Source organism: Nerophis lumbriciformis, linkage group LG18 (assembly GCF_033978685.3).
Source record: "Nerophis lumbriciformis linkage group LG18, RoL_Nlum_v2.1, whole genome shotgun sequence".
NCBI lineage: Eukaryota > Metazoa > Chordata > Actinopteri > Syngnathiformes > Syngnathidae > Nerophis > Nerophis lumbriciformis.
The window spans coordinates 45,068,359-45,083,930 of NC_084565.2; the positions used below are offsets into that span (position 1 = coordinate 45,068,359).

General features: G+C 42.3%; 1 protein-coding gene across 1 annotated transcript; it reads left to right on the forward strand.

Moving 5' to 3' along the window:
- The first annotated feature begins 2,296 nt into the window (after positions 1-2,296).
- tmco1 (transmembrane and coiled-coil domains 1) lies at positions 2,297-13,941 on the forward strand. Its single transcript, XM_061978649.1, has 7 exons — positions 2,297-2,509; positions 8,590-8,667; positions 8,737-8,796; positions 8,852-8,898; positions 8,971-9,038; positions 13,511-13,655; positions 13,712-13,941. The coding sequence occupies exons 1-7, from the start codon at positions 2,440-2,442 to the stop codon at positions 13,808-13,810; spliced, it is 567 nt and encodes a 188-aa protein (XP_061834633.1). The 5' UTR covers positions 2,297-2,439; the 3' UTR covers positions 13,811-13,941.
- Positions 13,942-15,572: the final 1,631 nt, after the last annotated feature.

Genomic DNA, 15,572 nt, shown 5'->3' on the forward strand with positions numbered 1-15,572 from the left:
TTTTTTTGTTGTTGTTTTTTTTTACAGCACATAAATGAAAAAAAGGGTAAATAATTACAGTTTTTAACAGTAAAACTCTGGTGACTGTGCTACCATTTTTTGTTGTCATATTTGACAGTGTATCATTTGATGGATAACTTACTTTGAGTACTTATTTTAATTTTAACAAAATGTAAACGTTTGGAATGTAGGATGAGAATCAGCACCTCCAAGTCCGAGTCCATGGTTCTCGCCCGGAAAAGGGTGGAGTGCCATTTCCGGGTTGGGGAGGAGATCTTGCCCCAAGTGGAGGAGTTCAAGTACCTGGGAGTCTTGTTCACGAGTGAGGGAAGAGTGGATGGTGAGATGGACAGGCGGATTGGTGCGGCGTCTTCAGTAATGCGGACGCTGTATCAAATCCGTTGTGGTGAAGAAGGAGCTGAGCCGGAAGGCAAAGCTCTCAATTCACCGGTCGATCTACGTTCCCATCCTCACCTATGGTCATGAGCTTTGGGTTATGACCGAAAGGACAAGATCACGGGTACAAGCGGCCCAAATGAGTTTCCTCCGCCGAGTGGCGGGGCTCTCCCTTAGAGATAGGGTGAGAAGCTCTGTCATCCGGGGGGAGCTCAAAGTAAAGCCGCTGCTCCTCCACATGGAGAGGAGCCAGATGAGGTGGTTCGGGCATCTGGTCAGGATGCCACCCGAACGCCTCCCTAGGAAGGTGTTTAGGGCACGTCCGACCGGTAGGAGGCCACGGGGAAGACCCAGGACACGTTGGGAAGACTATGTCTCCCGGCTGGCCTGGGAACGCCTCGGGATCCCCCGGGAGGAGCTGGACAAAGTGGCTGGGGAGAGGGAAGTCTGGGCTTCCCTGCTTAAGCTGCTGCCCCCGCGACCCGACCTCGGATAAGCGGAAGAAGATGGATGGATAGATATATATATATTAGAGATGCGCGGATAGGCAATTATTTCATCCGCAACCGCATCAGAAAGTCGTCAACCATCCGCAATCCACCCGATCTAACATTTGATCAGAACCGCCCGCACCCGCTCGTTGTTATATATCTAATATAGACGATGCAAGGCATTAGTGAGGTTATAAAGCTTTTGCCTGTTAAAGAAAGGAGACTGATCCAATGCAGCACAGACATTCGCGTGCCACGCTGTCACGACCCAGACGCACACCAGTGCGCAATCATATGGGAGCCGCGCTGAGCGCACCTCCAAGCGCGTCTCGCTGCCGGCGACGGCCGGGTATGGGCCCGACGCTCCAGCGCCATCCATTTTCAGGGCTAGTTGATTCGGCAGGTGGGTTGTTACACACTCCTTAGCGGGTTCCGACTTCCATGGCCACCGTCCTGCTGTCTATATCAACCAGGGTGAGCCCCACCCCTTTCGTGAGCGCACTGCGCGCGGAGTGACCCCTGTTACGCGCCCCCGGCAACAGGGGTGGCGGGCAGGTAAGCTGCGCGGGCGGAGTGACCCCTGTTACGAGCCCCCGGCCACGGGGGTGGCGGGCAGGTAAGCTACTTACCTGCTGCGCGTGACGCCGGCCGCGGCGAAGGCGGACGAGGCGGGGTGTCGGTGCGGTGGGCGCGGTGGTGACCCTGGACGTGCGTCGGGCCCTTCTCGCGGATCGCCTCAGCTACGGCTCCCGGTGGGGCCCTCTCGGGGGAAGGGGCCTCGGTCCCGGACCCCGGCGAGGCGTCCCTTCTCCGCTCCGTAAAAGTGTCCATCTCTTTTTTTTTTCTTCTTCTGTTGTGGCATATGCTGCAGGTGCCTGCTCGTTTTTCGTATGTGGGTAACAACATTTAACTATGTATATATATTTACCAATTGGTTTAACTGCCACCCGCCTGAATCTATTTAAAATCTAATTTTTTTTTAACCACCCGACCCGACCCGACCCGCGGATAAAATCTAATTTTTTTAAATTTCATCCGCCCGATCCGCGGATAATCCGCGGACTCCGCGGTTGTGCCCGCAAACCGCGCATCTCTAATATATATACATATATATATATGTATGAAATACTTGACTTAGTGAATTCTAGCTGTCAATATACTCCTCCCCTCTTAACCACGCCCCACCCCCGACCACGCTCCCACCTCCCGAAATTGGAGGTCTCAAGGTTGGCAAGTATGACTAAATGGTAACACCCCAATACGTTTTTCAACTTATTTAAGTCGGGGTCCACGTTAATCAATTCATGGTAATATTTCACTGCATTAGACAGTCCTGAGCGATGTTAGGCGTGAAAGAGTTTTCCAAATGCGATCATTTAACGATTGTGATTACGATAAGGTGTCATTTCCCATTTGGCAACGCTGACCCGGAAGTACTTCGCTGACCTTTTCGCCGCTGCTTCTTGAAAGCGTGATTAGACGTCTTCTGCTCTTACAAAAACAACATTTTTGTAAGTAATAATCGGACTGTCGCCAGGGGAGGAGTGCCGATATGAGTACCATGTTTCCAGACACAATCCTCATCGTCTTCATCTCCGTGTGCACCGCCCTGTTAGCCGAAGGTAAAGTGAGCCCTGCTAACTGCACGATAGTTGGACTGAAACCACACTTTGAACGCCATTAAGGATCTAGTGTCATGCTACGTTGGCTTCCGCTTGATCTTTTTGTTGTATGGAATGAGGAAATCGCGACATAATGAAAACTGTGCCATTTAGCGAGTGGGTTTAGTTTAGCCTGCTAAGCTAACGGCTAATCCCAATAAGGCTGACGCTGGGAAAAACAAAAAGCATTTCCGGTCAAAGTGTCACAATAAAAGTCTGAAGAAGTAGGAGACATTTACCAAAGACACTTGAGCAGTTTCAAGAAGGGATTATTTAGCAGAGGTGGGACCAAGTCATTGTTTTGCAAGTCACAAATAAGTCTCAAGTCTTTGCCCTCAAGTCCGAGTCAAGTCCCGAGTCAAGACAGGCAAGCCCCGAGTCAAGTCCAAAGTCAAGACTGGAAAGTCTCAAGTCAAGTCCTAAGTCCTGCATTTTGAGTTTCGAGTCCTTTCAAGTCCTTTTAACCACAGACTAATATATTAACACAGATTGTGTATGCTTTTCAAACGCTGTATTTATTTATTAAAACAAGTGCATTTTAAATTGCAGGAAAGAAAATTGTGCTGACATTGCACTTTATAATAGCACTATTAACCAGTCATTTTAAACATTAACTCATTCCTTTACAGAACAAACACATTGAAAAATAAAGTGCAAATGTACTTATTTGTACAAAAGTGTTAACATTGAAAAAACATGACATATACGTGAACATAACAAAAAAGTTGTACTTTTTATATGTCAGGGCCCTATGCTGCATTGCATCTGCAAAAGACCAAATTAGCCAAGAGTCTGTCAGTCATTTGTGCACGATGGGGGCGTAGTATGATGCCACCATGGCTGAAAACTCGCTCCACTGGAGCACTGGAGGCAGGCACTGCCAAGACTCTCATGGCCACTCGGAACAGTGAAGGAAGAGTCTTCATGTTCAATGCCCAGAACAAAAGGGGGGAGAGAGTTGTTTTGGGTTGGTGCACTACTTGTAAGTGTATCTTGTGTTTTTTATGTTGATTTAATTAAAAAAAAAAAAAAAAAAAAAAAAAAAAAATGTTTCTTGTGCGGCCCGATACCAATCGATCCACGGACCAGTACCGGGCCGCGGCCCGGTGGTTGGGGACCACTGAGGTAAACAACCAACAGTATGTCAGAAAGCTAGCTAAAACGGTACACATATTCATAATATAGTATACATTTTAACTGACCTTTATTTGACTATTTTTGTCTTTTTTTAGGTGGCTAAAATACGCCGTCTAACGTTACGTGTGATATATTGACTAACGTAACCCTGCTTAAAAAAAATCACTGAACAAAAAGTATGAATAAGGTAGTGAACTGCAACAGATTCCCGTGTTTGCAATAACGTTATAACGTTAGCAGTGAGTTTACAGCCTCACTGATTTAACTACACAGCAAATAAAAGTCACGTTACTTAGCCAATAAACGTTATCTTACATTCAAAACTTACCGTTCTTTGTGCAACTTCAAATGCCGGACGAAGTTGGAAGTTGTTGCCTCTCCATCAGTCATTTTCGAACCGCATGTGTTGCATACTGCAAACCGTTTTGTGTTGACCACCTCGTAATTTTTATACCCAAACAAAATTATTTTAGGTATCATTTTTTGTTCACTGGCGTGTGGTTTGGACATGTCTTCTTCGTTGGTTGTCCTGCAATTTGATTGGATGAATGCTGTGTGATGAAAACAAAGTAGATGTAATTTGATTGGCTGTTGTACTGAGAGCACACCAGCTGACACACGCAACGCTGATAGACAAGTACACAATGAAAAATACGGAGCGCTCCCGAATAACTTTTTCATCTTTGGGTTTTGGGGAAAGTAGCAAGTCATGTCAAGTCATGTCAATTCAAAAGGCTCAAGTCCAAGTGAAGTCACAAGTCATTGATGTTAAAGTCTAAGTCCAGTTGCAAGTCTTTTTACATTTTGTCAAGTCGAGTCTAAAGTCATCAAATTCATGACTCGAGTCTGACTCGAGTCCAAGTCATGTGACTCGAGTCCACACCTCTGTTATTTAGTAATAAATGGAGCTGAGTTGGGTATGGCTAAATGATCTCATCCGAGTAGGCTTCATCAGTTCGTGCTCATAGACTTAGTTTGGCACCAGCCACTAGACTAGATCTAACCAATCTATGACCATCCATCCATCCATCCATCCATCTTCTCACTGCTTATCCAAGGTCAGGTCGCGGGGGCAGCAGCCTAAACAGAGAAGCCCAGACTTCCCTCTCCCCAGCCACTTCGTCCAGCTCCTCCCGGGGGATCCCGAGGCGTTCCCAGGCCGGCCGGGAGACATAGTCTTCCCAACGTGTCCTGGGTCTTCCTCGTGGCCTCCTACCGGTCGAACACCTCCCTAGGGAGGTGTTCGGGTGGCATCCTGACCAGATGCCCGAACCACCTCATCTGGCTCCTCTCCATGTGGAGGAGCAGCAATCTATGTCTATGAGCACAAAGTGATGAAACGTCTTCTAAGACAAACCAAACAGTCCAGTTGTGATCGATTGAATACCCTGAATGAATGACAACATTCATATACAGTCCAGGCCAAAAGTTTGGACACACCTTCTCCTCATTCAATCTTTATTTTCATGACTATTTACATTGTAGATTGTCACATCAAAACTAGGAATGAACACATGTGGAGTTATGTACTTAACAAAAAAAGGTGAAATAGTTGAAAACATGTTTTTTATTCTAGTTTCTTCAAAATAGCCACCCTTTGCTCTGATTACTGCTTTGCACACTCTTGGCATTCTCTCCATGGGCTTCAAGAGGTAGTCTGACAAGGTTTTCACTTTACAGGTGTGCTTGAAGCTCATGGAGAGAATGCATACCTGCCAACTACTCCGGTTTTCCCGTAATTAGTACGGTTTTCATCAACCTATTCCGGGTTACGGTTGCAGTGATAAAAAATATGGTTTTTCATTCATTTAAAAAAAAATTTTTTTTTAAGTTTTATTCACGAAATCGCGTAACAACAATGACAATCGACACTGCTTCCCGTAATTTCCTATCGAGCCATTCCGAAGGCCATGCGCGAGGCTATTTATAGCACCGCTGCCAAGCACGAGGCACCAGTTGCCATTGTTTCCAAACGAGCGAACGATCATGGAATCAGCCGGAGAAAAATCGCAAACGAGTCTTAAACCGAAAAGAAAACTGCAGTCATTCCGTGAAGAATATTCAAAAGCCTATCCGGGAATAATTATCCGTTCCAAAAAGGGTGAAAACTACGCGAATTGCACCTTGTGCAGACAAGATGTTTCGATCGGACACGGAGGAATTAGCGATGTAAAAGACCACGTTGGGACAAAAAAACACAAGTCTAATGCCGTTGCTAGTGATACAAGTGGAAAACTTTCAACGTTTTTCGGATTTTAGCCACAAAAAGGTAATGACACCAATGTTATCTATTGGAATTGTTTAGTACTGTTATACTGTTAAAAGTGTTTATACTATTTATGCTTTCAAGTCCAAGTTGAAGAAATCTTGTTAAATGTTGACAGCATAACTACCAAAATACAGAAGTATGTCCTTAATATTTTTGCAGTGCTATTTCTGTTGAAAAGTTCAAATGATTACATTAGAGATGTGATGTGCCACTTTTCAAGTGTCTGATGGCTTCAATTCATTTTCATTAATTTTTCATATTTTGAATTCTTTTGAAAGGCTTACAAAAAAACTACATTTGAATTGTAATTCCATGCTATTGACAGGACTATTAATTTTAATGAAGTTAGCTTACCATGTTTACAGTATGATAATTGTGATAGAAATGTGAATTTTAGGCACAGAATATTTTTTACAATTGAACAAGGCAGTAGATTATACAAGCTTGGACAGAAAGTTAATAATGACACCAATTTTTTTTTTAATGGAATTGTTTAGTACTGTTTTACCATTTGTTTACTGTAAAAAGTGTTTATACTGTTTATACTTTCAATTAACAAATTGAAGTCTTGTGAAAGGTTGACAGGATAACTGGCATTAACTGTCAAAATAATTTCAAACTATTGAAGTTAGCTTACAGAATAAACATGTCAATCAACCCATATGATTTTTGCTGTAATATTTTTGTTTTGAAAAGTCACTGTGACTGATAGAAAAGTGATGGTTTTAGCAACATTTTAACCTGTCTGAATGCTAATAATCATTTTGCGTCGGGGGGCGAAGCCTGAATCCCCCACCAGGACTTTGTCCTGGACCTACCGGGGCCTGCGGCACCCTGGCTACTAGGTTTTTCTGATTTCAAAAGTTGGCAGGTATGAGAATGCCAAGAGTGTGCAAAGCAGTAATCAGAGCAAAGGGTGGCTATTTTGAAGAAACTAGAATATAAAACATGCATTCACCTTTTTTTTGTTAAGTACATAACTCCACATGTGTTCATTCATAGTTTTGATGTGACAATCTACAATGTAAATAGTCATGAAAATAAAGATTGAATGAGGAGAAAGTGTGTCCAAACTTTTGGCCTGGACTGTACATCTATCACTACACAAGTGTTTTAGACTTAGACTTCCTTTTTATTGTCATTCAAATTTGAACTTTACAGCACAGATAAGAACAAAATTCCGTTGCATTATCTCATGGTAGTACAGGATAAAAGAGCAATAAGGTGCATATATAAATAAATAAATAGGTTACTGTCCAGATAAATATATTGCACTTTTTCACATGCGTCCACATTTATGGATGTATGTTATATTGTCTTTTTTTATTCCAGCGAGTTAATCCATTTTGGGGGGGAGTTGAGGGGATTTTTATGATGCGTTCAAGAGTCTTACGGCCTGAGGGAAGAAGCTGTTACAGAACCTGGAGGTTCTGCTTCGAAGGCTGCGGAACCTCTTTTGTATTGGTCCATATATTATAATTATTCATTGGTTTTACTTTAAAAAAAAAATAAGGATCAGGAGAAAAAGTATAATAAATGTAAACATTTTTATTTAAAGTATAAACTTCCTCTGTTTATAATCCCCTTAAATTAGAGGCAGAAAGGAATCGTCAACACAACCATTGGAAACACTCAGACAAAATTATAACAACTTTTAAAAATTTAAGTGCAAAAATAAGGAATATGGAAGAAATGCTTAATAAAGTGTAACAAAATCGGCCGAGTCATACCAAAGACTATAAAAATGGGAGCCATTACCTCCCTGCTTGGCACTCAGCATCAAGGCTTGGAATTGGGGGTTAAATCACCAAAAATGATTCCCGGACGCGGCCACCGCTGCTGCTCACTGCTCCCCTCACCTCCCAGGGGGTGATCAAGGGGATGGGTCAAATGCAGAGAATAATTTCGCCACACCTAGTGTGTGTGTGTGTGACAATCATTGCTACTTTAACTTTAACTTTAACTGCAAAGTGTGAAAATGTAATCATAGAGAAACACTAAGAACTATTTTTTTGCAGGTTTAGTGCCAGGAAGTTCCAGCTGTGTAACATTTAATTTGGTCTGTTATTCTTATTTTAGCATGTAAAAGGAGTTAATGCTCTGAAGTAATTATTGAAATATATTGGACCATTGTTTTAAATGACAACATTTGTTATATTTTGTAATTTGTTTTATTTATATAGTCTTGCACTTTTGTTCCTACCTGTTGTTTCCGTATACCCCAATAGGGAACGGACTTGGGTTGAAAAGAAAAGAGGTGAACCACGGTCTATATAAAAAAAAAATGTTTTAAATGCCATTGTGTCGAGGTGACTTTTACTGCTTTATCAACAATTTATTTGCTGTAATTTGAACTTTTTCTTCCCACTCCATCCAGAGAATCAACGGCGAGACAACAAGATGGAGCAACCAAACTCGATATTGTTGCATGATTGATCAGTGATCATGTTTTACCAGGGAGCCAGTGCCTTTGTACCTTGCGGCTACTTCCTAACAAAAAACATATATATTTTTACCAAACACATTTTTTTATCAATATCGATTACGTGTGTATTGCCATATATTTTGACATTGTTTTGTTGGTTCAGCCCTAAAGTGAGTATTTTGTGATTGAATCTGTGGTGTGATTGTCCAGGAATCACCTGGGTGCTGGTGTATCGCACTGAGAAGTACAAGAGGCTGAAGGCTGAGGTGGAAAAGCAGAGCAAGAAACGTAAGATGGACCTTTTTGAATATTCATTTTGTTTGCACACCTCCAGTAGTCGTGTGTATTTGTCCGCAGTGGAGAAGAAAAAGGAAACCATTACAGAATCTGCAGGCCGCCAACAAAAGAAGAAAATAGGTAAGATTGTCTTGCAAAGTTTGGAGGAGCGATCACATGTTGGTGTTTTTAACAGAGAGACAAGAAGAGAAGCTGAAGAACAACAACAGAGACTTGTCTATGGTGAGTGACTAGAAGCTGATCAGGTCATTGATTGATTGTTGCAAGAACAGTTATTAACTCCTTTATTTTCAGGTGCGAATGAAGTCCATGTTTGCTATCGGCTTCTGCTTCACGGCTTTGATGGGCATGTTCAACTCCATGTAAGCAGCTTGAAAAGTGCATACAAGTCTATAAAGTCTATAAGCCGCATCCACTACATTTGAAAATAATTGTTTTTCCCCCATATATTACCCGCACTGCAGATATATACGTTGTGTAAGGAATTATTTACAGAGAAAGATTTAGTAAATGTTTATTTACATACCTTAATTGTATCTAAACAGTGCACCCACCAGCTGCAAGAAGCTAGCTCTCCAATCAGCTAAACAGACTCAATTAGTCCACGGTAGGGATGTCCCGATCCGATATTTGGATCGGATCGGCTGCCGATATTTGCCAAAAATTGCGTATCGGCAAGGCATGGGAAAATGCCGATCCAGATCCAGTTTTTTTTTAAAAACTCCGGTCCGTGTTTTCCTACGCACCGATTTAAATAATACATTCCACTTTTCTGCTGCTCCGTAATTTCCGTTACGCATTTTCCAGCACACCTTCAACACATCCACAGGTCTGTGAATTCTCACGCAGTTGCTTTTAGCTGCTGGCATTACCGTATTTTCCGCACCATAAGGCGCCCTGGGTTATAAGCCGCGCCTTCAATGAACGGCATATTTCAAAACTTTGTCCACCTATAAGCCGCCCCGTGTTATAAGCCGCATCTAACTGCGCTAAAGGGAATGTCAAAAAAACAGTCAGATAGGTCAGTCAAACTTTAATAATATATTAAAAACCAGCGTGATGTGGGCGCGCATGGAGTCGTATATCAACATGGACGGAGCTGCGTGAAAAAAGCCACCCGGCCTCTTCGCGTAAACTTACCTTAACCACTCGCTCATCTTTTCTTCATCCATCCATCCCTTCGAGTTAGCTTTTATGATGACGCCGGCTGGAAAGGTCTCTTTTGGCAAGGTCTTCCTTTTGAATATCACCATGGGTGGAAGTTTCTGGCCATTAGCATGGCAAGCTAGAACCACAGTGAAGGATGACTTCTCATTCCCTGTGGTGCGAATATTCACCGTACGTGCTCCCGTTGTATCCACAGTGCGGTTCACAGGAATATCAAAAGTCAGTGGAACCTCGTCCATGTTGATAATGTTCTCTGGCCGGATCTTTTTTTCAGCTGTCTTGTTTTTACAATATGCACGGAAAGTAGCCAGCTTTTCTTGAAAGTCTTTAGGCAGTTGCTGTGAAATAGTAGTCCGTGTGCGGATGGAGAGATTGCGTCTTTTCATGAACCGGAAACCTGTCGCTTAGTAGGAGCCATTTTGTGGTCTTTACAGATGTAAACACACAAAGGAAATGAAACGTAATATCCGCGCCCTTCTTCTTCTTCTACGCGGGCGGGTGGTTGCTTACAGTAGAAGAAGAAGCGCTTCCTGTTCTATGGGGGCGGGTGCTTACCTTGGCGGTTGCTTGCGTAGAAGAAGAAGCACTTCCTCTTCTACGGGGAAAAAAGATGGCGGCTGTTTACCGTAGTTGCGAGACCGAAACTTTATGAAAATGAATCTTAATATTAATCCATATATAAGGCGCACCGGGTTATAAGGCGCACTGTCAGCTTTTGAGTAAATTTGTGGTTTTTATGTGCGGCTAATAGTGCGGAAAATACGGTACACGACAGGCTCTTCTCACTCTTTCCTGTGTCTCCCTCTCACAGACAGCGAGCGCACCTTCTTACACACGTCACATACTGTCACGTCATACGTCACATACTGTCACGTCATACGTCACATACGTGTACGTCCTCCCCGAGCAGAGAGGTAGCAGCATGGCTAACGTTAGCTGTGATGCTAGCGCAGCCGTGCGAGCAACGCTCCCTCTAAGGTGCGCGCCTGTGCAATTGCGCACTGTTTAAGCGTCCTCTGCGCATAGCAAATCTATGCCACGCACAAAATCAAATAAAAAAATAAGCGCATAACAATTTTCGACACACGGACACGACAGAGAAAACAGTTTTCGTCATCATTGTTCAAATATTGTGACGTCCGTCGAGACGCTTATCTCCATTCGGTGCCACACGTCCACACCATCAAAATGCCGAGGCAAATATTTCCACATCAACAAAAATTAGTGATTTTTTTTAGTTGTGATTTCCTTCTCTGCATGAAAATTTAAAAGTAGCATATATTAATGCAGTATGAAGAAGAATGTTTTAATGTAGACATGCAAGCCTTGAAAGAACATTTTGAAAATCAAGACTACATTTCCTGCAAATGGGTGCATTTCTACCCTATATTTTAACTTTAGATTTATTCTCATATCAAACTCTTTTGGCTGTCTTTTTGACACTTACATCCACACCCTGGATTATAAATAATGTAAATAATTCAATGTGATTATCTTGTGTGATGACTGTATTATGATGATAGTATATATCTGATAGTATATATCTGTATCATGAATCAATTTAAGTGGACCCCGACTTAAACAAGTTGAAAAACTTATTGGGGTGTTACCATTTAGTGGTCAATTGTACGGAATATGTACTTCACTGTGCAACCTACTAATAAAAGTCTCAATCAATCAATCCAAACACATAGAATCATCATACTGCTGTGATTATATGCATCAAGTGTTCATTCAAGGCTAAGGCAAAATATGGAGATATATATCGTGTATCGCAATATGGCCTTAAAATATCACAATATTAAAAAAAGGCCATATCGCCCAGCCCTAGTTCAATGATGCCATTTCTGTTTGTCATGTATAATTTTGTCTATTTTGTGTTTATCCTTGAATAAACAGGTCAGTTTCTTGTTACCAACCATTGTGTATTATTCAAACTCCCCTAATTCAGCTGGCTAGTTGTTATCAAGAGTACTAAAACCCTTTTCAACATGATTCTGACAACTAAGTAGGCTAAATAACTTGCCTCTCCCCGGGGCAAATATTCTCAGAATTTCACCTTAACAATAATATTAAGGGCGTGCCGTGATGGTACAGCATTTAGCGCCCGCTACAAGCTGTACAAACAGACACAACACGTTGAATGAGGCTTCTGCTTGCACACGTACTTAACAGCAAGGCATACTTGGTCAACAGCCATACAGGTCACACTGACAGTGGCCGTATAAAACAACTTTAACACTCTTACTAATATACGCCACACTGTGAACCAAAACCAAACAACCGAAATGTGTTTGTTTAATGTGTTTTTTTAAGACAACATAAACACAACAGAACAAATACCCAGAATCCCATGCAGCCTTAACTCTTCCGGGCGACACCAAACCCTGCCCCCCCCAACCCTGCTCACCCACACATCAACGCCCTCTCCGTGCATCGGTTGAGGTGGGCGGGGTTTGGTGGTAAGGGGGGGGGGGTGTATAATATACATTTATATGCACGTACAACACTTAGAACTTTTAGCATATCAGTATGTGGAATTAAATTATGGAATGGATTAAGTAAAGAAGTTAAAAATGGTACTGATATGATCCAGTTTAAGAGGTTGTTCAAAATAATAGTGCTTACAGAGTACAAAGAAGAAGAATTATGAGAAATACTTTCAACCTTATTGAAAATAAGATATTCTTCATCTCAGTATGTTAATAATGACTGAATTAATTAATTAATTACATATTACAAAACTGTTGTATACTAATTCATAGATGTTATTTTATTATATAAAAAGGTCAGTAAATTATTCTATATATTTGTAAACGCTTGAAGTGGGAAAGGGGTAGGATTAAATAAGCTTTGCTTCTTCCTACTCCTTTTCGGGCATGTTGTAAAATGAAATGATATGAAATTGTGTGATGTATTATGATGTAAGTGTGTTCATGTTCCAAATAAACTAAAGAAAGAAAGAATGTAACCCGGAAGAGTTAAGGCTGCATGGGATTCTGGGTATTTGTTCTGTTGTGTTTATGTTAAGTTAAAGTTAAAGTACCAGCGAAATTTGTCCTCTGCATTTGACCCATCCCCTTGTTCACAACCCTGGGAGGTGAGGGGAGCAGTGGGCAGCAGCGGTGCCACGCCCGGGAATCATTTTTGGTGTTTTAACCCCCAATTCCAAGCCTTGATGCTGAGTGCCAAGCAGGGATGTAATGGGTCCCATTTTTATAGTCTTTGGTATGACTCGGCCGGGGTTTGAACTCACAACCTACCCATCTCAGGGCGGACACTCTGTTGTGTTACGGTGCAGATTTTCTCCCGAAGTGTTAAAGTTGTTTTATACGGCCACCGTCAGTGTAACCTGTATGGCTGTTGACCAAGTATGCCTTGCTGTTACGTACGTGTGCAAGCAGAAGCCTCATTCAACGTGTGGCTGGGCCGGCACACTGTAGTCTCCATGAAAAATGGGGAGGTTTGGCAAGTATGACACTGTCAAGCGCCATTAATATAAAACTTGCGGGACGCACTAACATGTTTTACGAATATTTTTTGTATAATGGCCATCAGTGAAGAAAAATCCCTAAATTAGCCACCACCGCAGGGTGCAAAGCGTAGGAAAAAAGTAAAAAGTTACCCTAACTTGATTGACATGACATATGTTTCTGTTGTTTCTCAGTTTTGACGGGCGAGTGGTGGCCAAGCTGCCGTTTGTTCCGCTGTCTTACATTCAGGGTCTGTCACATCGCAACCTGCTGGGCGAGGATTACACCGACTGTTCCTTTATCTTCCTCTACATCCTCTGCACCATGTCCATCAGACAGGTATGGCATCTTCCATATTTCTCTCTTAATATGCATTGACTCAATCCACTGTGCAGAACATCCAGAAGATGTTGGGCCTCGCCCCCTCCAGAGCGGCGACCAAACAGGCGGGGGGCTTCTTGGGACCACCTCCCCAGGCCGCCAAGTTTTCCTAATCCACTTCAGGAGGGACTTCATTGAACCGCAAATGTTTTTCCCCATTTCGACCAAGAATTGACACAACGATACTTTTGTCAGTATTCACTGTCACGTCTGTAGAAATAAAGTTTTATTGATACATTTTAAATTACATGCATTTCTTATTCCATCATCTCCACCAGTTTGGAGTAGATCATTTACAGGTAAAAGCCAGTAAATTAGAATATTTAGAAAAACTTGATTTATTTCAGTAATTGCATTCAAAAGGTGTAACTTGTACATTATATTTATTCATTGCACACAGACTGATGCATTCAAATGTTTATTTCATTTAATTTTGATGATTTGAAGTGGCAACAAATGAAAATCCAAAATTCCGTGTGTCACAAAATTAGAATATTACTTAAGGCTAATACAAAAAAGGGATTTTTAGAAATGTTGGCCAACTGAAAAGTATGAAAATGAAAAATATGAGCATGTACAATACTCAATACTTGGTTGGAGCTCCTTTTGCCTCAATTACTGCGTTAATGCGGCGTGGCATGGAGTCGATGAGTTTCTGGCACTGCTCAGGTGTTATGAGAGCCCAGGTTGCTCTGATAGTGGCCTTCAACTCTTCTGCGTTTTTGGGTCTGGCATTCTGCATCTTCCTTTTCACAATACCCCACAGATTTTCTATGGGGCTAAGGTCAGGGGAGTTGGCGGGCCAATTTAGAACAGAAATACCATGGTCCGTAAACCAGGCACGGGTAGATTTTGCGCTGTGTGCAGGCGCCAAGTCCTGTTGGAACTTGAAATCTCCATCTCCATAGAGCAGGTCAGCAGCAGGAAGCATGAAGTGCTCTAAAACTTGCTGGTAGACGGCTGCGTTGACCCTGGATCTCAGGAAACAGAGTGGACCGACACCAGCAGATGACATGGCACCCCAAACCATCACTGATGGTGGAAACTTTACACTAGACTTCAGGCAACGTGGATCCTGTGCCTCTCCTGTCTTCCTCCAGACTCTGGGACCTCGATTTCCAAAGGAAATGCAAAATTTGCATGGTTGGGTGATGGTTTGGGGTGCCATGTCATCTGCTGGTGTCGGTCCACTCTGTTTCCTGAGATCCAGGGTCAACGCAGCCGTCTACCAGCAAGTTTTAGAGCACTTCATGCTTCCTGCTGCTGACCTGCTCTATGGAGATGGAGATTTCAAGTTCCAACAGGACTTGGCGCCTGCACACAGCGCAAAATCTACCCGTGCCTGGTTTACGGACCATGGTATTTCTGTTCTAAATTGGCCCGCCAACTCCCCTGACCTTAGCCCCATAGAAAATCTGTGGGGTATTGTGAAAAGGAAGATGCAGAATGCCAGACCCAAAAACGCAGAAGAGTTGAAGGCCACTATCAGAGCAACCTGGGCTCTCATAACACCTGAGCAGTGCCAGAAACTCATCGACTCCATGCCACGCCGCATTAACGCAGTAATTGAGGCAAAAGGAGCTCCAACCAAGTATTGAGTATTGGACATGCTCATATTTTTCATTTTCATACTTTTCAGTTGGCCAACATTTCTAAAAATCCCTTTTTTGTATTAGCCTTAAGTAATATTCTAATTTTGTGACACACGGAATTTTGGATTTTCATTTGTTGCCACTTCAAATCATCAAAATTAAATGAAATAAACATTTGAATGCATCAGTCTGTGTGCAATGAATAAATATAATGTACAAGTTACACCTTTTGAATGCAATTACTGAAATAAATCAAGTTTTTCAAAATATTCTAATTTACTGG

Bases quoted from the DNA above. Each gene is read 5' to 3' on its own strand.
- tmco1 (XM_061978649.1), top strand. From the start codon at position 2,440: ATGAGTACCATGTTTCCAGACACAATCCTCATCGTCTTCATCTCCGTG. The intron at 8,668-8,736 runs GTAAGATGGACC...ATTTGTCCGCAG, and splicing joins GGAAAAGCAGAGCAAGAAAC to TGGAGAAGAAAAAGGAAACC. The intron at 8,797-8,851 runs GTAAGATTGTCT...TGTTTTTAACAG, and splicing joins CCAACAAAAGAAGAAAATAG to AGAGACAAGAAGAGAAGCTG.